The sequence below is a fragment of the Rhamphochromis sp. 'chilingali' genome (assembly GCF_963969265.1).
Source record: "Rhamphochromis sp. 'chilingali' genome assembly, chromosome: 11".
NCBI lineage: Eukaryota > Metazoa > Chordata > Actinopteri > Cichliformes > Cichlidae > Rhamphochromis > Rhamphochromis sp. 'chilingali'.
Window position 1 is genome coordinate 12,195,357 of NC_137938.1, and position 22,371 is coordinate 12,217,727.

The window sequence follows — 22,371 nt, forward strand, 5'->3', positions numbered from 1 at the left end:
AGAAACATATTTTAAACTGAGTTACCTGTCTTCATATTTTTGTTGCAGCTCCAGCTGAAATGCAATAAACTCCGCAGGCTAACTTTGCTCTGGCATTTTCACATGCAGGCTATGTTGAATAGCCGTAGCAATTTATGTAAAGTGTGTTTGTATAAATGCATCAGATTGGTTCCAGATGTGTTCCTGCAACAATCATTATGCTGTTTGTAAAAAACAAAGAGTATAATTTTCTTTTGCCTCTGTAGTAACCATTCACACGCCATACAAAGGTAATCTGACCTCATCTGCCTTCTCCTTGACTTTGATTAAGGCAGGCGGGTCTTTAGGTTGTCTTCTTAAGCCTTTAGGGAGCTGTAAAAATGCATTTGTGCTAAGCACTCCTTGAAATAACTCTTTTGAGCATCTTTGACTGTCAAAATTAACCTTCCCAGACGGAAAGGCAGTGCTCTCTGCATGTGTTAACACTACATCCTGTTTACATAGACTCATAGACAGTAAGAGCCTAGGTATTATTAATGAAGCTAGTCTTTAATGCCCATATGGACTAATCTCCTTCATCCCATCTGTCAGCTCACAATGATAGCAGTACGCTATCTGTGTGAGCGCACGTGCATTTCTGAGCATGTGTGTTTGTGTTTGTGCCACTATGATTCTTTTCTCTGCATGCATATGTTTGTACAAGTGAATGTTTCCAACTCTGCTGCCCATCACTTCTTCAAGTGCTGCAGAATCCTTTGGATGCAGTCCAGTGTGATAGAGGGCAAATTTACTGTGATGACAGGGCATGAACTACATTGTATAAGAAGCAGTTTACCTGTTTTCCACGAAGCTAACTGATCAGAAGGCTCGGACTAATAAAAGTAGCCATCTTTATTTAATCAGAAATTCTCAGACAAGGGCTTTGACAAAGAGAGAAGCATTTGTTCTGAAAAATTAGTCGCTCACTTGATTTCACTTTTCACACATTTTTAATGGTCTGTGTCAGTATGGAAACCATGTAATATGTAACATAGTTAACGCAGTGAACAATATCAAAAGTAGGCATGTTTTTGTGTTGGCAGCGTGGGTGTTAGACAAACAATGGGTGCCAGGGTCTCTCCCCTGCAGCCTGGACCGTATGCCAGGGCTTCAGTACCCTGAGCCAATTCACCCAGATGGCTAATCTGTTACAAAGATGACCATTCACAAAACACCAGCTTTGAAAAGAACTGGTTGGATTTGATTTGTTGTTGATTTCTGTCTCATATCTCTTGTCTATCCATTTGGCAGCTCGTCTGTTTATTCTTAGATTTCTGTTTAACTCACACCACTATATGCACCACCCTCAAACATGTGTCTGCAGATTATTGTGCTGTTTTTCTCTACATTTGAACTGGCTTTTTTTTCTTTGTCGATCACACTTAGCTGTGGACATGGCTGGAGGAGCTTCAGAAAGAACTGCTGGATGATGTTTACGCAGAGTCAGTCGAGGCAGTCCAGGATCTGATCAAGCGATTCGGCCAGCAGCAGCAGACCACCCTGCAGGCAACAGTCAATGTTATAAAGGAAGGAGAGGACCTCATACAACAGCTCAGGTGATCATTTATTAGTATTATTACATTTTTAAATGCCTCACTAAAGTCTGAATATTGTAATATTCAATGTTCATCTGATCATCTGTCACATTTGCCATCTGGAGATGGCCTTGGGTTACACATATTTTCCAATTATTCAACAATCATGTGTTCATGAGATAAAAGGAAAACAAGAAGCGCTGATAGAAGAATACACTGGGAAAAATGGGTGAGGGTGATTTCTAACAGAATGACTTGACAAAAATTGGGAACAAAGTCCTCTCCATTTAACCCCTGCTTACAGAGACTCTGCCATCTCGAGCAACAAGACTCCGCACAACAGCTCCATGGCCCACATTGAGAGCGTGCTGCAGCAGCTGGACGAGGCCCAGGGCCAGATGGAGGAGTTGTTCCAGGAAAGGAAGATCAAACTTGAGCTCTTCCTCCAGCTCCGCATCTTTGAAAGGGACGCAATTGACGTAAGTAGGCGGAAAATAGAGGGTTGGTGTATGATGCATATTTATTTTTAAAGTGAGAGTGAGGAAGACAGAACAAGAAACACCAGAATAGTAGAACTCGTGATCTTTAGATGTAAAAGCGAAGACAGAATGTTTCAAATATCCACACCGCAGGAAGGTGTTTTCAATGAAAAGGGAGAAATTAAGGTGTACAGCAGGGACCAAAAAGACTAAAAGTTTGGACATGAAAAACAAAGTGCTACACATGTGATACGCTAAGAAAGAAATAACAGAATGTATCATATCAGCCAATTTGTTTTTTCTTATTGGCTGTTGAAAAGATCAATTACATGTGACAGCGGGCTTACTGGCAAACCAAAATGACTGTGACTGTGAGCTGATGGACCATTACAGCGTGAAAGGAAGATTCAGTCCTGGAGTGAGGATTCCAGCTGGTTTAAATCTCGGCTAAATTCACAGTCATACTCACACGTGCGCTACATTAAAAAAGTGTTTAGTTCCACTCGATGAATCTCATCCACTGACTCGCTCCAGTTATGTCTCCCCCTCCCCAGTTAGCAGTTTGCTAATTCCTTAGCATCTTGCTGTGAGAGTGAACGCTGTACTCAGCTGGTGCTCAGAAATGAGCGCTGCTCTTAAACAGAAAGAAAGAAAGAAAGAAAGAAAGAAAGAAAGAAAGAAAGAAAGAAAGAAAGAAAGAAAGAAAGAAAGAAAGAAAGAAAGAAAGAAAGAAAGAAAGAAAGAAAGAAAGCATTGCTTTTATTTTTATCATGGCTATCAAATTAGATTTGTTGAGCCATACTGTGCTGACAGAAGAATTACACTCTGGCACTTTAGAAGCAAACGCACTGAAAAGAGATGCAGGATTGTATTAATAAGAATCATGTAAGTAAGAAGAAGAGATGTGGAAAGTCATTATTGAGGACATAATGAATATATTAATCTTGGAAAATGGTTTTCAATTATAAACTCATCACTTGTGGTTTCTGTGGGTGGTAAGTTTAGTGTTTTTGGTCCAGAATAAAAATAGCTTAAACAGCTACTCCATAGAGCACCAGCACTCATGGTAAGTGGATGACTGTAACTTGGTTTGGTGATCCTGCGATAATGATGATGATGATGATGATGATGATGATGATGATGGTAAATGGAAAGCCCACAGAATGAGTCTCCTGATTATCTCTTGGCTTTACTTTACACTCATCAGCCACCTTGTTAGGTACAACCTACTAGTACTGGATTAGACTTACTTTTGCTTCCTTAATTCTTTGTGGCATTGATTCAACAAAGGTGTTAGAAACATTCATCAGAGATTTTGCTGCACATTGACATGATAGCATCACACAGTTGCTGCAGATTTGTTGGCTGTGCATCCATGATGTGAATCTCTCTTTTCACCACATGCCAAAGTTGCTCTGGGATCTATGGCTGTCTATGCCATTTGAATACAGTCAGCTCATTGTCTTGTTCAAGAAACCAGTTTGAGATAATTTCAGCTTTGTGAAGGGATGAAAATGGTCAGCAACAAAACTCAGGCAGACTGCAGTGTTTAAATGCTCAGTTGATACTAAGGGCCCCAAAGTGTGGCATGAAAATATCGGTCACGCATATTTTCCCACCATTGGCTCTAAACGTTAATACAATACAAGATAGGACTGTGTTTTTATGCTATTTACAGAAAATTGTGGCCCAACCATGTGAATGTCACAGCAGAAATCGAGACTCATGAGACCAGAAAACGTTTATCAAATCTTCTATTCTCTAAATTTAGTGAGCTCGTGTGAACTGCAGCCTCAGTTTCCCATTCTTAGCTGGCATGAGCAGAATCTGTGGTGGTCGTCTGCTGCTGTAGCTCATCTGCTTCGAGGTTTGCCACACTGCATGTCCAGAAATGCTGATCTACACAGCTTGGTTGTAACAAGTGGTTATTTGAGTTACTGTTGTCTTCCTATCAGCTTGAAACTATCTGGTCATTCGCTCTAATCAATAACGCACCCAGAGAACTCACACTCACTGATTTTCCCTTATTCAGACCATTCTCTTTAAACTCTAGAGACATCAGTGTGGGAAAATTTTCCCCCACTCTGACGTTTAGCTTGAGTTTGAACAGGATGTCTCAAGACCATGTTGACATGCGTAAATGTCGCTGCCTGTGTTTGGCTAATCGGATATTTTCATTCACGAGCAGTCAAACAGGTGAACCCCACAAAGTGTCTGGTGAGCGCGTTAATGAAGATATGATTATGTAATTATCTAATAATAAGCGTCTTTTGTCATCTTTTAGCATAATAAAGCATAGTACAGCATAACATAGCAAATGTTAATAAATGTAATAGCTGCAAAAATGCATACTTGACTGCAAATAAATGTATAACAAAAATGTATCCTATAAAACTAAAAAAGTTCATTTGTTAACAGTTACCCAACTGATAAATGACTTAGACTCACATATGTTTGTGAATATTATGAAGAACTGTAAGAATCGCAAGGCTTTTATTAGCGTCTCTAACAGTCTATAAACAGTCAATGGGTACGTTTCTATTAATATCCTTAAAATAAACCTGGTTGTAATGTTATTAGTAGCAAATGATAAATATGTTAAAAATGCTCGTCACATATCAGCTAGCATGTTAAGTGTTGAGTTGTCTGCTCTCTTCATCTGAACAAAAATATCGTTAACTTAAGAAGAATCTACTAACCATAAGTATTGTGGAGATACAGAAATTATTTTATTGCTGCCATATAATCTGCATCATTATAATTGCATTAATAACATTCTTTACAGCATTATTTCATGTAATAATATTTCTCACAGTATTGATACTGCATTACAGTTGTTTATTGAAGATGTCCATTTGAGGATCCTTCCATTATGTTAACTTTTATTACAGGTACAGTCAGAAGTATTTCATACACATTGCATATCTGTGCTTATTTCGAGTTGATGTTCGGTTCATTGAGGGTCTTAAGCTTCACTGGCGTGACTGTCCAGGTGATACATGCTGAGGGAAACTAGAACATAGAAGGATAACTGCAATGCATGCTTACAGTACATATAATACATATAATCTAGGAATGTGTCCGGCCTGAGGCCTCAACTCATTTGGTGTCTTACTATATTTTATTCTACTTGGTAACAGACGATCAGAGTCAATAATTAGCTCCAGAGACCCTGAGGGCTTGAAGTTTATTACCTTGTATGGAAGGTGTTATAGAAAAGAGAAGTTCTATGTCTGCTTATAGCTATTAAAGATGTACGATTAACTGTGACTAATCAGAATCAGAATCAGAATCAGAATACTTTATTGATCCCTGGGGGAAATTATTTTTTGTTACAGTGCTCCATTTTAAACCAACATTAAGACAAGACAGACAATACGCTAACTAAGAATAGTACAATATATACATATATATACATACATACATACATAAGTCACTTATAAATAAATAGTTGGAAAAGAAACATGTGTAGCTGTAGCAGCAAACAGTGTGTTAAGTGGATGCGTTGTACAGGGAGATGGCCACAGGCAGGAATGATTTCCTGTGTCGTTCAGTGGTGCTTTTCGGTAATCTCAGTCTCTCACTGAACGAGCTCCTGTGACTGACCAACATGTTATGGAGTGGGTGGGAGGTGTTATCCAACATTGTCTGGAACCTATTTTAATCTGTCATTGACGCCATGGGGGGGGGGCGTGTACCCCACTGCTTTATAAGTATCCAAAACATGTATTTTGGTCAGAAGACATATATTGATGTTTTCTCCGGGCGGACTTTTCTGGGGCCTCCGTGGTTTGTGACACTGCTCTACATTGATTGATTTCGCGACAGCTTTGGTGGAGGATGCGGGCAATTGTAGAGTGCTAATGGGGTTACTTCCACGGTGGTCGAGCAGGATTTAGTGGTCAGACGGGCAGACGTCTCGGGTGATTTCTTGACTACTGTGGGCCCACATAAAAAGGTGAGCACAAACCTCTTAAACCTCTTAAATATAATGTAGAGTCAAAACATTACAATATGTAAAGCTTTTAAAATGTAGTATTATATGAAGGGGTGTATATTACATGTGCGTGTCAGGTCAGGTACACCCACTCTTGCACACAGGATTAACAGAGGGACTTTGAGGAATATGATGAGTGGAAAAGGCATTCCTGCCACTCCACACACGCGCAGTTGCACAACGACACTCCCTCCTGGCTTAACTTGGGGGGGTGTGTATGTTAGATGAGGGCACTGGTTGAGGTGAGACGCACACCCCTCCCTCAGTGCTTTATTGCCTGACAAAAGCTGTGTATGAGTGCATAGCACCAAGACCAAAACAGTCAGAGGGGACACTTCTCCTCCATTAGTTAGTCATTTCAGACTTTGTAGATTAAGGAAATGGTCTTTTTGTACTCAGAGGGCATTTTACTCAACTGTAAGAGGAGAGGAGAGCAGAGTCTAAATGAGCGCTTGGTAAGTTTGTTAAAACTTTGTTGCCAGATTTGTAAAAATCATCATATTGGTTTAAGAAGGTATTATCTGTTATTGTCTTATGGAAGCTTGATAAGATTATCCTGTGTGTTAACTGAAAGAAAAATTGTGTCTCTGTACAGAGCAGATTTTATTCTATTAATCCAAACTCCTACAGCACAGCGCAGAAAGCAGAGGCACTTTTTCATTTGGAGACAGGGTAATGTTCTCTGTTGTAGAAGTGGTCTATCTCGCCTTTTGTATACTTATTCAATAGTTACAATTAGGACCTTCCTGTGAAGTAGACTTTCATGCATGCATTGCTTTGAATAATTACAATATATCAGTTTTAAACTTTGTAAATCTTTTTTTTCCCCTTGGTTCAATTCTCATCTGAGTCTGCTTTTGTCATGAGGTGAAAAAGGAGAAAGAAATCAGGAAGCTGAAGACTGATACCTCCCAAAATATGAATATACCTCCACAGAATATGTATTTATTCATAGAAACTCTTGAAACACAACGTTTTTCTTGTTGCTGGAATTTGTGGCTTGTTTTCTGTATCTCGGGGGAATATTTAAAGCTCTCAGCTGTCTCACACTTACTAGGCGAACCTCTCTGAGAACACCAGTAACAATCTTAAGCATTGCAAAATGTATAATTACACGTTATGTAGAAGCTGTAGTAAATTACATTTTTAGCAGTGTACAGTGTAACTGCATTATGAATAAAATAACTGTATCTGGCAATCTGGATCAGGGGATGTACCTGAGGGACAGATTAAATTAAGCACAGTACTGGCTGAGGAGGTTTAACTTATTCACGTATGATTAGGAACGTGATGCCATCAATGCTGTTCTCCTTTTTTCAACATCTATTTTCTGTATGACTGTCTCCCGATTTTTATTTTTCTGCCTTATATTGAAACTCACTGGCCTGGCTGTTAGCAGTTGGCTTATTTTTCCTCACTGTGTTGGAGGTTTTCTGGGTAACTGTCATGTGTGAGACTCGGAGACAGATTCAGAACTCGCACACAGGACACAGAGGGAACAGAGGGACCAGATAGGGACTGAGGAAAGATAGAAGATAGAAGACTGAGGAAAAAGTCCAATAAAGATGGAGACACGACAGATTACACAGGGAGACACAAATAACTAACACGGGTACACAGAGGGAAGACTGGACATGAAAAGGGAACTAAATGAAACTAAACAAGGAACAGAGAATTAACCAAACTAAGAAACAGAAGGAAATTATACTCAGGAAATAACACATTATCTTAAACCTCATTCCAGAAATACCTAACAATTCAAGACAAGCACAAACTACTTGGTCACAAACCCAGGACCATGACAGTAACAGGATAACAGGATAACTGTTTATAATTTGAAGAGGACAGCTTTGATTTTCAAGGAAAATGTTTAATTCTTATCTGGACTTTTGATTTTTAGGGCACGGTGACTCAAGTTACCCAAAGGTAACTTTAAATTCTTTACATGCATTTGTTGGGTTACACTAGGACAGAGACTAGGGTCAGACCTCGAAAGAAACTTCAGGATTTTGCTCATATTACTAAAACAGCACAAAGCATGGATATTGAAATCTGATAAGTTGATTTTGTGCCGATGCAGCAATGTAAATATCACCCTCTAAAGCTCAGATCTGACATTAAGATGTGATTCCCCAGCATACCTGTGTGCTTAAAGTGCTTTTGGAATGTGTAAAGTCAAGTTTAGTTAAAAAAAAGTTTGCTTGTAATAACAGTATTCATAAAACGTGATTCTCTCTCTTGATACAATAAGTAAAGACTGCAGAGCAAGAGGTGAATACCTTCTAGAAAACAACAAAACTATAACTCACGGTTTGAAAACAAGAAAGACAAAAAAGATCGAGACAGCATGGAGACAGAGCTGAATGGTGCCAGGATCAAGGTGCTCCTGGTATCATGATTCAGTCTGTGTGGGCAGTCAGAGACAAGCGCTGACATCTCGGTACATCTGCTCCACCAGCCGTTTATTACCATTTGTAATATATTATCCATTATTGTGGAAGCCAGCGCGCTGCTGGCTTACAGCTCTTAAAGTGCTTGAGTTGCTAATTGAAGATGAAACAGCTGTCATATTTTTAAATGCAATTCTTTCCCTCTTTCTTCTTCTTTTGTTTTTTTGTCAGACATCTGTCTTTGAATTAGCAGGATAATATTTAAACATAGAAACCCTGATTTTTTTTTGAATTCATAGTCATTTGGTATATATTTTCCCCCTTTTTCAACACCAAATGAACATACATTTAAAATGATTTTAACTAACCAAAAATACACATATATATCTAGATCGAGGGGTAACTGTGGTGTAGAAGACAAATTGCTGGGATTAAGTAGCGCACAGCTGTTGGTGCAAATGTTTCTTCATTGTCACTGTCCTTTTTGGAAATAATAATACAAAAAGGAAACGTTCTCCCATTTTATGTGCATGTTAGCCCTTCTTCCTGCCTTAACCCCCTCTGCCCCTCTCAGATCATCTCAGACCTGGAGTCATGGAATGAGGAACTGTCACAGCAGATGAGCGACTTTGACACGGAGGATCTCACACTGGCTGAGCAGAGGCTGCAGCATCATGCGGACAAAGCTCTTACCATGAACAACCTCACCTTTGATGTCATCCACCAGGGACAAGAGCTGCTGCAGTATGTCACGGAGGTCCAGGCGTCTGGTGAGTTAGGGAATATAAATACATTTAAACCTTGAGTATTTATTCAAGGGGGCGACCCAGTGCCAGTCGTTAGGGGAAATTCTGCACGGGCTAAAATACCCTCGGGAGCTCAGTCCCTTATTTGACTTCTGGTAGGCCAAACCTTTGCTACTGTCATTTCCCAGCTCATTCCTCTACTCGTGCCTTCCATGAATAATTTGTAGAGTGTAAAAATAGGAAGCCATCCAGCTGTGGCTGCTGCTGTTGTATGGATGCTGGGAAATATAGTGATGTATAGTATAACCATCCTGATTATGTTAGAAAACCTTTTTCAGTGTTGGTAACACAACAGAATGTCCACTTTCTGCAGGTGTGGAGCTGTTATGCGACCGAGACGTGGACATGGCCACACGGGTTCAGGACCTGCTGGAGTTTCTCCACGAGAAGCAGCAGGAGTTGGATCTCGCCGCAGAACAGCACAGGAGACACTTGGAGCAGTGTGTCCAGTTAAGGCATCTGCAGGCTGAAGTCAAACAGGTATGTATGTGACTCAGGGGAGACAAAGATGCAACACTAAAGCAGCGATTAAGGTTTGACTTGGGTTTCAAAAGCTCTCTAAAAGCTAGAAAAAGAACAATGACTGCTTACAAAGCCTGAAACTGTTTTCTGACATCTGGTAACTCCTAATATATTTATATATTATGAACTGCATATATGTGTCCCATACATATAGTCACACATGAATATTCACATGAATCTTCTTTTTTCCTGTAGTCACGCTGCTGAATGGAAATCCGTTCTGGCAGTTCAGTGCTAACATACTGAGAATCTGCAGCAGAGAGTGATAGTTCGGCCTTTTAGCACATACTATGTTGTGTCTGTACATGACCATGGGTAGATGACTCATCCTGTGTCAACAATTTCTCTCTGTCTCTCTCACTCGTTCTTAACTGTATTCATTCTGCTTCTCCCAAAAATATTCAGTAATGAGCAAATTTAGTTTGCAGTGCAATAATTGATCCATCATTCAATTTTCATCAGAATACTAAATATGAATTTCTTTGACTCCACTTTGATCTGTCCAGGTGCATGGCATCATGCATTATGACGGATAGAGATTTTCTCACAAGAGTGCTGTGAAAAATGAAGTACACTTTTACTGCTTCCTTAGGAATTAAAAGTGCAAGTGGGAGCCAGTTGCTGCTAATCAAATGCACTTGATTAACTGTTATCAGCAAGTGTGAGCACCTCTATAAAAGCAGACGTTTTGGCAGTTTGCTGGTTTTCAGCATTCAGGTCTTATCTTAGACTATAAAAGGCTCAGTGAGCATGTTAAAGTTCATAACAGTACAATTAGAAAAATACTGAACAAGTATGGCTTGTTTGGAAGAGTTGCGAGGAGAAAGCCTCCTCTCTTTGAAAACAAAATAGCAGCGCAGCTTAGATTTGCTAAGTTATATCTGAACAAACCGCAAACTTCTGAAATAATGTCCTTTTGACAGACAAGACCAAAGTGGAGCTGTTTGCCACATTTGGTGAAAACCACCGAGTAAAAACACCTCCTAACTACTATCATGCGCGATGGTAGAGGGGTAATTATTTGGGCTTGTTATGAATCTGAATGCTTTTGTCAGCTATGAACTCCTCTGTACACCAAAGGATTCAAATGTGACGTCATGTCTCAGCTACATCTCAAGATGCAACAATAATCCCGAGCACACCAGCAAATCTGCAACAGAATGGCTGAAAAAGAGCTGAATCCTGTGCTGTAACGACACAGTCAGAGCCCAGACCTCAGCGCTGTAATGACTGTAAGACTTTAAGAGAGCTGTGCTAAAATGAATGCCAACAAACCTCAATGAACTTAAACAAGATTGTAAAGAAGAATGAACCAAAATCCCTCCATAATGATCTGTTTTAATGACGTTTTTCTCATCACTGTATATTACCCACAAATGTCTTTCAATGTAGCTAGAAAAGTAGCAACTTTGAAATTTGGTGTAGTGTCCACTAATTTATTGTACATTTAATGCACAGAGCATTAAGAAAAATCTATTCCTATTTGTTCAAATACTTGAATAAACAGCAATGTTACAAAGAAACACAAGAAAAACCAATAATCCAGACAAAAACAGATGTGGTTTCTTTCCTATTGTTTTGCATGTCATCTAGTTATTCCCTAACAGTATCTATTCAGTAGTGGAACACAATTACAGCAAGACAATCATGTGGAGCAATCTTTCCTGCTGCTATCTGAAACCCAAACATCAACAAACACGGAGGCAATTTTCACAACAAGGACTCTTATTGTGGTGATGCAGCCAAACAACAACAGTCTTAGGCTTGAACTTGAACTAAAACTAATGAAAAAAAATTTGGTTGCTGGAAAAGAAAATGATATTGATACTCGAGGAGGGCCGCGTCAAAACATTTCAAACGCACTGCCGTCACAATGATACGACAGCTGACAGAATGATGATAGCGTGTTAGCATGGAGTTAGTTTTCATTCAGTTACTGAATGCAGTTGCTCATCATTCATAGAGAAAGGTTGCTGCAGGTGCGGCTCTTTTACAGAGCGTGATAATTGTTTATTCAGCTCAGAAAATCTGAATTGGGATGGAGATCGTCAGTGTGGTTAGTGCGTATTATTTCAGGAATTCGGTGTAAAATACACTTCAACAGCTTTTGCCATCCACTCTCTTACACGGGGGAGCTTAGCTATTACACAACCTGCTCTGAATCCTCTAACTGCACCCTTTTACAGTAAAGCCGGGAACAACAGTAATCTTGTAATTGTAGCTTGTGTGTTTATGCTGCTGAACTATCTCTAAATATTGCTGTGCTAAATTTACCAGTGTAAGTTTGTGTGTTTGTTTTTTTAACCCAAACCCAGAAGTAGTTTCTTATTAGGTCTGCTGGAGGCCTTATAATAGAAAAGCGGGAGCTCAAACGAAATAAAAGGATTGTAAATAGATAAAGCTGTGTTTTTATGCCATGGTTTGATAAAATATTGAGCTATATTATAAAAGGGTTTAGTGTTCATTCACACATCTGTGTTAAGCCACATGTCCCCACAGCTCCTCTGAGATTAAAAAGCTAACCTCATACCTGCCCCGCCCCAGGTCGTTGCAAGTGCAATGGAAACACTGACCCTGTTAAAACTTCTCAAAAACAGGTGTCAGTGTTGTGTAGCGTCATTAATTTTCTGGCCAGGCTTCATATGCAGTTCTGCTACCACCCACTCAGCAGGCGTGCATGCTGAGTCAGAGAGAGTGAGCGAGGTGTCTTCGAGAGACTAACCTTTGGCTAGAATTAGGCCAGTGAAAAACAAAAGCAAATGTGATTTTTGGGCGCTGCAGGCAGCGTGTATGCAAGGCGGGGTAGAGAAGGTGGTTTGGGAAATGTGCGCAGGGTATAATTTCAAGATCAAAAAGTTGGAAATGAGCATTTCTGTCACAGAGTACCGACAGTAAAATATAGCAGAATAGAGAAGTAGCTAAAAAATAAACGACCAGTCCACTTTTTTTTGTTTTTCAGTTGTTTTTAAAATGTCATAATAAATTTAATCCCACTCTTTTCGAAGATAAATTTCGAAGCTTTCTGTTGTGCTGTAGGTGCTGGGTTGGATCCGTAATGGTGAGTCGATGCTGAACGCAGGTCTGATCACAGCCAGTTCCTTACAAGAGGCCGAACAGCTGCAAAAGGAGCACGAACAATTTCAACATGCAATAGAGGTACAAGAAACTCAGCTGCCTCATTTTTTTGCTTCTGTGTTTTTTGTAAAAACTTAATTCCCCGCCCTTCCCCCTTTCACCAGGTTTACCTTGATTCATTTTTAAAGGTCTAGTTGCCTTTTCCATCCTCGCTTCTGCTCCCGTGTCGCTTTCTTGCCCTTCATCTTCCAACCTTTTGCTTTTCTAAAACTCTTTTTAAGGCTGATATCGCTGCACACGGCCTCTCCGTCTGATCACAAGTCAGCCATGAAATGGAATTATGAATAACCGGCATCTATACCCCTCTCTTTCTTCTCTCGCTGCTTTTACCTTTCCCCCTTATTTTCCTTCTCCTCTTTACCCCTGATTATTCGGGGTGCATTGGTTCATTTTAATGCAGGCCTGTGCCTGACCTACTTCTACGACGCTGACATACATGCAACAATTCACACATAGAAGAACATTGTTTTTTATTGTTGTGTAAGTCAGAGTGGAATTTTAACACATGCTGCACACCCCTGATTCCCACCCCAGCACTAGTGAAGGGAAAAAAGTAATATCTTTCTTAATTGTACACAGCAGATGCTTCGGACTTAAGACTTATCCCACAAAAATATTATCAAAGCTAGCAAGATATCGTTAATTTTTTTCTTTTGTTTATCCTCGACTGCCCCGAGTCCAGCAGGAAGCAAAAGCCTTACTCTCGGGCTATGCACTTTAACTCAAACATCACCAGATACTGTTTTTTTTTTTTTTGTTACCCTCGATCTCATTTCCTCTCCGAAATGCTCACTCTAGGACAACCTTTATGGCACAGCTATAATCAGACACAGCTTTTGTTTATATTGCCTTTACTTTGTTGCTTCCCAGTTCACAGATCTCTACCAAAGTGCCCCGTGGGGCCAAGAGGAAGCTGAGGTCGAATTTTCAAAGCAATCGTTGTGATATACAGATTCATGTACCACCTGAAATTCATTGTTTTTCATATCACCCTTCCCCTGCGTGCAGAAAACCCATCAGAGCGCGCTGCAGGTACAGCAGAAAGCTGAGGCTCTACTCCAGGCAAACCACTATGACATGGATATGATCAGAGACTGTGCAGAAAAGGTATTGTTGCTTTGTGTTGTCTCTGAGGGAAAATAGTGCGGGCAGTGCAGTGGCTGGTAAACTGATTTATTTTGTTTGACTTGAAGGTGGCAGACCACTGGCAGCAGCTGATGCTAAAGATGGAGGACAGACTTAAGCTGGTTAATGCTTCTGTAGCTTTCTACAAGACCTCTGAACAGGTATTATTGTTTGTGCACGTGAATGCATATGAGTGTGGGAGTGGGTGCCACCAAAGTAATATCTGATCTTAGTGTATGAGTAAGTTTAGTATAAATTTAAGTTTAAAAACATTCTCTTTCCCTGGTAAGCATCAGTCCCCAAAGTTAGTGCCTGCAGACTTACATTCGGATAAGAAAATTGCTTCCAGCAGCCCGAATTTGCACAGGTTGCATGAAAGTGTAGACCAGGAGTGGATTACTGAAGAGCAGTTTTTTTTTACAAACTGCACTGTGTCATCTGTGTCGTAGGTGTGCAGTGTGCTAGAAAGCCTCGAGCAGGAGTATAAGAGAGAAGAAGACTGGTGCGGTGGTGCTGATAAACTGGGCCCTAACAGTGAATCAGACCATGTCACTCCCATGGTCAGCAAACATCTGGAGCAGAAAGAGGCCTTCCTCAAGGTGAGAACGATGATTTTATTGCAAATACGAAAATAAACGTCAGCATTTTAGGGGGGTTAATGTGGCCTGGACTGATCCAGAATGGCATTCCTGCACAGTAATTAAATCTGACAGGCAGTTTAATGCAAAATAAGATCAAGTGAGTTCATTATTAATGTGCTGCCGCTTGTTGTTGCTAACAGCTGCTACTGCTGAGAAAGTAATGTTAGCCTTGATCCCATCTGCACAGTCTACACACATTTTATTTACTTTTTGTCCTCGTCAAGCGTACGCAAGCGTCAGTAAATGTTGGGCTCTTGGTATTTCAGCATCTAGCTATCAAGCCATCCATTTTTTTGCCACTTATGTGGGGCAGGGTTACAGAGGCAGCACCCCAAGCAGAGAAGCCCAGACTTCCCTCTTCCCAGCCAACTCCTCCAGCTCATCTGGTGGAACGAAGCATTCAAAAGGCAGACAAAAGACGTAACCCAGGACACCCACTCTAGCTACCGTGACAAAAAAGGAGCGAGAGTATTAGCAGTTACATTTTGAAGTAGCACATGTTAGTTAAAGGTAGTGTTTCCATGTTTGCAGGGAGAAAAAAAGAGCTAATGTGTGAGAAGTTCACTCAGAGATAGAGAAAGATGTACAAAAGAAAGATGAGAGACTGTTTTCAAAGGTAAAGACTGCTCAACAAGTGATGTTTGATAAATATAAATACATTTGGTAGCAAAAGGAAAAGTCCAACGTTGTACTGTCTAGGGCTTGTGAAACAGGCATGCTCGCCGCTGCGCTTCTACCCTGGATCTTAGGGTTCCAATTCCCATTGCAACCTCTGATTATAAGGATATGAATGTGTTGACCCGCTGAGTAACATTCGGGTTCTTTCTGCACAATTACAGGCTTGTACGCTAGCCAGACGCAACGCTGATGTTTTCTTGAAGTACCTGCACAGAAACAGCGTCAACATGCCTGGCATGCTGTCCCACGTCAAAGCTCCAGAGACTCAGGTTAAGAGTAAGTAAACACCTCAGAGATAACTGTCATCCTTTCTGGATCTCATTATTACAGTTTACAGGAATCATTACAAATGTTTTTTACACAGTTGGTATAAACCTAAGCCCCTTTCAGACATGCACTCATTGCCGTTAACTCGATGGCATCTTAACATCTCTTCATGTCTGATTGGAAAGTTCCCCAGAGCTTTTAAATAAAAGTCAGGGCAGTGGTCCTTCATATGTCACTTTCAAAAGAAAACAAGTCTGAATGCATGCAGTCACAGTGATAGATGTGTTCACTGAAAATTACAGCTGCACAATTCTCTCATCTAGGTTTATTGAAGCAGTAAACACATTTACATAATAGCATTTTGTCTCAACAACACTGCTGCTAATTTGCAATAAGATAAAAGACTGTGATGGACTTTTGCTATTCCCAGTCTGGGGAGAACGCCCACTTCCTGAGTATTTGTGGGAGGGTTATAGCAATTTCTCACCTCTCTTTGATTACTGCACGTATACAGTGTTACACTAAACTAGAGTTTATGCTGACAGTGGCATAAATCCATCAGTGCTTTTGCATGTAAGGCTAATAACAAATGCACGAACATAAACATTAATATTAACAGATGTGTGAACTATTCCATGATTAAAAGGGCTTTTTTTTAAACTTTCCTTGCACCATTTTAATAATTCTGCGAAGTTTTGATTTCATGCGTTCAATTTTTTTTTCCTGCGTTTGTTTGCGTGTTAAGCAGAAATTCGTAACCGACTCGAATAAACAAAGTGCTTGTGTCGATTCATCAGATATCTTGAATGAGCTGCTGCAGAGAGAAAACAGAGTGCTTCACTTCTGGACCATGAGGAAGCGGAGACTGGACCAGTGCCAGCAATATGTAGTGTTTGAACGCAGCGCCAAACAGGTGTGTGCTTGTTTATATGTGCAGTGGGAATAAGCACAATCTGATCATGAGGCTCAGCAGATAACTGCATTGTGGTGTTTGATTTACTGCAGACTGAGAAGTAGAAATAAGCCTCGTGTTTGGAGTGGGAGTATATCAGCATATTCGTTTTGTTGGCGAGCAGCTGCAACTTCCATCTTGTTTTGTCTCTCTTTTTGAATTAAACAATGAGTTAGTGTTTCTTTATAATGGCACATTCAACTGGAAGTGCTGCAAACAGGCAGTGATATGTATAAATGTCTTAAGGATGGCTACCATTATGTGGCACAGGACATATAAAGGTTAGAGTTACTGGAAAGCATTTCCAAAGCATCTCTTCAACTCTTTCCCCCCCCCCTACATGTCAACCTGACCTTGGGAAGCTTTTCTGTGAAGAATAAGAGAACTGAGCTAGACCACAGTTCCAAAGAACACTCAATATTTCCCATTCAAACATGTCTCACTTTGAGAAAAGTTTGGTTAATATTGTTTGCAGTAGCAGGCGGGATGCCCTTACACTCTACAAACTGAGCTCATAACTGGAATGCTTTATTTAAACATGGCATGAGAGAGCCAAAGCAAGTTTGAAACTGCACTCTATTTTCCTGTACTAGGGTGCCTTAGGTTGTTTAATATAAGCCACTTGGCTCCCTCTTGTGGTGTTCGGGTGTATGCACGGACCAATTCTCTTAGCCAATAAAGCCAGATGACATCGAGCGTGTTTCTAGGACATGGCTATTCTAGGCTGGTCCAGGTTTTATCCCCAGGGCTTGTTTCTGGTCTCACAGTTTGACTGGACCAGTTCTGCCATCACTGGTTGGGAGGTAGACCCAGTTTTAAAGTACGCAAACACTAATAAGGATAGAAATTAAATAGGACATATTTTAAGTGAATGCTAGAAATTTAGGAACTAACTAATTATTTTAATACGTGTTAAATGATTGGATCTGGAGGGAAACCAAAAAACATAAAATGATGCATAATATTTCCATGTCTTGTTATTTTCACAAGGTCATACTGATGTCAACTTTCCTCATCCAGAAGTCCCATGAATGTGATCGTAGGGAATTATAAAGGGAGTCTTAGAGGCGATCTGTATGGCAGAAAATACTACTGAGAGACCACAATCAGTTTAAACACAAGAATTATTGTTAGTTTAAATATACATATACATACTACATAATACACTAAGGGTTTATTTTTTATATTTTTTTGTAGTTTTAAGTGCATTAGGTCCTCAGATTTGGGTAGTCTGTGTTAAACTAAAATCCCTTCACTGTATACATACTCATTTGTGATTGGCTGTTTCCTCAGGCCCTGGAGTGGATCCATGACACTGGGGAGTTTTACCTGTCCACTCACACATCCACCGGGTCGAGCATTCACCACACACAGGAGCTACTGAAGGAACATGAAGATTTCCAGATCACAGCAAAGGTATGTGTGTGTACATTTATGTCTGTTTATTTATCCATAAAAGAAGGAGGACGAGCCTGTTTGCAGTTTTTTTCCTACCTGCTACTTACTGGTTGCGTTGCGTGTATATTTGCACAGTCTCACCCTCTGCTGTGAGGCCCTTTCCCAGGGCGGCATATTGTCCTGTTTCCTCTTTACTGTGTCGCTGTTATTATGTTAGGGAGCAGTCTATTGTGTCCATCAGGCAACACACTGTTTCCTAACACTCTCTTTCTTTTTCTCTGCCATCTACCTTTCCTCTGTATGGCCATCCCTCTCCACTCTGTGCCCCCTCCCTCTCTATTGACAGCAAACCAAAGAGCGGGTAAAGCTGTTGATCCAGCTGGCGGATGGGTTTTGTGACAAGGGCCACGCCCATGCCTCGGAAATAAAGAAATGGGTGTCCTCGGTGGACAAGCGCTACAGGGACTTCTCTCTCCGCATGGACAAATACCGAACCTGCCTGGAATCAGCGCTTGGCATTTCTTCCGACTCAAACAAAGCCGTGAGTGCCCATCGCTGATAACACCATATCTGATCTTTCAAGCAGCTTTAAAAATGAAATTGCACGCATATATGTGTATTTGCGAGATATAACTATGCATTATGACCGTTTGCTTCGACTTTCAGCTTTTCAAAAATCATTTTGTGCTTGATGGGATTAACATTGATATAGCCCAAATAAACTACACCTGGGCTGAATCCTGTTTGTTTAACTGCTGATAAATCACCCACTGGTGTGTGGAACTGCTGAGTGACTGATGTGGCCTGTTGTGCACCACATAATAGCCCTTGGCTCCTGTGTTCTCAGAGTAAAGAGTTGCAACTGGACATCATTCCAGCCAGTGCTCCAGGGTCAGAGGTCAAGTTGCGGGACGCTGCCCATGAACTCAATGAGGAGAAGAGGAAATCAGCACGAAGGAAAGAGTAAGGGCAGCAGACGGGTTGATTTTCCGCTTATTTCCCGGGCCATAGGTTTCAGGCACATCATTTCCAGCTAACATATAAAAACATTTTCAGTTTTTTCAGTGCTGTTGACAATATCTAGCTTGAGGTTAGCTTTCATTTTATATTTACTGTTAAGTAATGTGTAAATTCATGTTAAATAACCCAAACTTCATGTAAATATCATCCGGATTACCTCAGATTCATTCAAGTGTGTACAAAAACAGTTTATAGTGCACAACGACACAGAGTTATGAGCTTTAATGGCACAACTTTGTGTTGCTGATGCTGTAAAAAATATCTGTTGTAACTACTCATAAGCAGCTATAAGCAAGGGGAATTATAATGCTTCCACATAGAGCTGTTCTATGTGTCTTTCCTTGTTAACCAATTTTTTTGTAATATTTACACACACACGGATTACTTCTATCATATCGATTGGTTTGTTTAACTCATTGACGTCATGAAGTCATCTTTAAGAAACAAAAAGGTACAGGTTTTACAAGCACATCTGTGGATAAATTGTTCATAAAATCCTTTAATTTCTTCTTCTTCGTTTCTTCTAAAGTGTTGATCTAAATTGCAGTCTTTAATCTCTTTAGAAATCCTTTTGTTTTTGAGTTATATTTACTTGCATTTTGTCAGTCACAGCAGTGTGCCGTGTGCATCACTTTCTGTATTTCCCAATATTTATATCGTTTCAGATTTATAATGGCAGAGCTGATTCAAACAGAGAAAGCCTATGTACGAGACCTACGGGAGTGTATGGATGTAAGTATTGTAACAGACGCGAGTCTTCACTAAACAGCTGAAAACGCATCTTTTTAAACTTTCTCATAGGTAGCTTTTTGTTCATACTTTTTACTCTTTTTGTTGTGAAGCACTTTGATGTTTATCTTGAAAGGTGCAATACAAATAAAACTTTACGCATTTCATTCTTTGTTCTTGAATTATGACGATATTTTTCTTTAAAATGATTTCCATTTGGTTACACTGCCAGTTTACTTTTTCTTTAAGCTAGACACAAGTCTAGGTGATGAATTAATTATTCTGTGGCGTGCGCGTCTGTGCAGACCTACCTGTGGGAAATGACCAGCGGCGTGGAGGAAATTCCTCCTGGTATTGTCAACAAGGAACACATCATTTTTGGGAACATGCAGGACCTCTATGAGTTTCATCACAAGTCAGTAGTGCATTATTTTGTGACACTTTGTTTTCCTTACCATCAATATCGGTTGATTTAAAAAAAAATCATTGTTAGGTGCAGTGAATCCACAGTTTGACCCTGAAATTTGACCGTCTACCTTTTCCTCTTTCTGTACAGTATTTTCCTGAAGGAGTTAGAAAAGTACGAGCAGCTTCCAGAAGATGTCGGCCATTGTTTTGTAACCTGGGTAAGAGATAAACTTGCACCTTAGTAATTTGTTTCTTTCTACACTATGTTAAATGCTAAAACATGACATAGTACAATAGTCCATTTCTTCTAAAAAGGTTTATGTTTTATCCATATCTCTGGTGAATAAATACTGCTGTTATTTTTCCTGCTAAGGCTGATAAGTTTCAGATGTATGTGAACTACTGTAAGAACAAGCCAGATTCAACTCAGCTCATCGTGGAACATGCTGGACCCTACTTTGATGTAAGATATTACCAACAGCATTAATCTTTTCTGTTCATCCTCGGGGAGTAGAAATACTAAATTTGCATTTTATATCTGAAATTGACTCACTTCGAATCATAATTAATTTAACTCTCATGGTTCCTCTGTGTGCTGCATGATTTAGAATGAATGAAGCACTTTCCTGTAAAAGTGTCTCTTTCCTTTTTCAATTTACAGGAAATTCAGCAAAGACATCGTCTCGCAAACTCTATCTCCTCTTACCTGATCAAGCCAGTCCAAAGAATCACAAAATACCAGTTGCTTCTAAAGGTAGAGCATACATTTAAATGAATCTTAAGAAGGTTTTGTATTTAAATGCCACTGGATTGACACGTTTGTGTGCTCCACTGTAGGAACTGTTAACATGCTGTGAGGAAGGAAAAGGGGAGATCAAGGATGGCCTGGAAGTGATGCTCAGTGTCCCCAAGAGAGCCAACGATGCCATGCACCTCTCTATGCTGGAGGGTGGGTATACATATGTGTACATCTGCTAGTATGTTTTTCTTTGCTTGTCTGTAGCCAGTGACTGAACTGTCACTTTGCTATTTTGAGAGAAAACGAAATATGTTGCTCACTTTTATAGTCAGTTGTATTTCTGACTCAGCTGTGAGTCAGAAGTAAATTTTTTCAACTTGCCTCCTACAAACATATTTGCATTTACTGCAGAAACAAGAAAGCCCCCTTAGGTGATTCTTCCCTGATTTTCCTTTCACTACCTCAGGATTTGATGGAAACATCGACTCCCAGGGAGAGCTGATACTCCAGGAGTCCTTCCAGGTCTGGGATCCTAAGACTCTTATCCGGAAGGGTCGGGATCGACACCTCTTCCTCTTTGAGATGTCTCTGGTCTTCAGCAAAGAAGTGAAAGACTCTAATGGGCGCAGCAAATACCTCTACAAGAGCAAGCTCTTTGTAAGAATTGTTTTATCCGGCTGTACTGAGTGGATCCACGCCAGGTCCTTTGAGACACCTGTTGTTTTTATCTGGGTTACAAGGCTGTTATCACATATTTTTATGCCTCTGTGATGGCAACGGTTGTGGCTGGAGACAGAATGCTTCTCAGTTGCCCCTACTTCTATGAGTCAGCCTGTTTGTCCGCCGCTCCCATTTTGAACTTGATATCTCTCGATCACCTCGAGGGAATTCTTTCAAATCGTACCATTCACTGTGACCTTGGCCATAACGCTGAATATGTCTAAATTAGACACAACTGCATAAAAAAATAATATGAAGTAATGATAAAGATGTTAAGTCTTAAAAAACTTAGCAGAAGAATGCAACTGTAGGATGGTAGATCTGAGATATTTTTATATTTCGTCTAATTTATTTGCACATTTTTCATCTCATCAGACGTCAGAGCTTGGAGTGACAGAACATGTGGAGGGAGATCCTTGCAAGTTTGCCCTCTGGTTGGGGAGGACCCCAACCTCAGACAACAAGATTGTTCTGAAGGTATGAAGATGTTGACTTCGATGGGTTATGGAAAGAGTCATTGCATTCATATTTATTTTAACAGTATTTTAAGATTAACCAACAGATTTACTGAAAGCCTTGAATATTATAACAGATCTGATGTAATCATTTTAGAAGTAATCCTCTTGCAAAAAAGCTTTTCTAGCATTGTTACTATAAAGTTGTGTGAAGAAAGTTTTCATAGGGCTCTATATACAGTACAGTGAAAAACTAAGTACACCCTTACTGCTTCCATGGGAAATAAGAGAGTAAAAAGCAGCCAAGTGCTGCTAATCACAAGTACTTGATTAAATGACCAGTGAATGTGAGCACTT

General features: G+C 40.1%; 1 protein-coding gene across 4 annotated transcripts in view; it reads left to right on the top strand.

Annotated features, from left to right (window-relative positions):
* triob (trio Rho guanine nucleotide exchange factor b) overlaps positions 1-22,371 on the top strand; it is a 114,536-nt gene that overhangs the window by 59,579 nt on the left and 32,586 nt on the right. For all 4 annotated transcript variants that reach the window (XM_080897194.1, XM_080897195.1, XM_080897197.1 and 1 more), the window contains 21 exons: positions 1,405-1,574; positions 1,858-2,032; positions 8,994-9,189; positions 9,539-9,705; positions 12,784-12,903; positions 13,891-13,989; positions 14,076-14,168; positions 14,457-14,606; positions 15,488-15,602; positions 16,391-16,506; positions 17,839-17,961; positions 18,290-18,484; positions 18,791-18,906; positions 19,629-19,695; positions 19,998-20,107; positions 20,249-20,318; positions 20,474-20,563; positions 20,762-20,854; positions 20,938-21,049; positions 21,306-21,496; positions 21,935-22,036. In XM_080897194.1, coding sequence (XP_080753320.1) covers positions 1,405-1,574; positions 1,858-2,032; positions 8,994-9,189; positions 9,539-9,705; positions 12,784-12,903; positions 13,891-13,989; positions 14,076-14,168; positions 14,457-14,606; positions 15,488-15,602; positions 16,391-16,506; positions 17,839-17,961; positions 18,290-18,484; positions 18,791-18,906; positions 19,629-19,695; positions 19,998-20,107; positions 20,249-20,318; positions 20,474-20,563; positions 20,762-20,854; positions 20,938-21,049; positions 21,306-21,496; positions 21,935-22,036 — 2,670 coding nt within the window. The remainder of the gene's footprint in view (positions 1-1,404; positions 1,575-1,857; positions 2,033-8,993; positions 9,190-9,538; positions 9,706-12,783; positions 12,904-13,890; positions 13,990-14,075; positions 14,169-14,456; positions 14,607-15,487; positions 15,603-16,390; positions 16,507-17,838; positions 17,962-18,289; positions 18,485-18,790; positions 18,907-19,628; positions 19,696-19,997; positions 20,108-20,248; positions 20,319-20,473; positions 20,564-20,761; positions 20,855-20,937; positions 21,050-21,305; positions 21,497-21,934; positions 22,037-22,371) is intronic.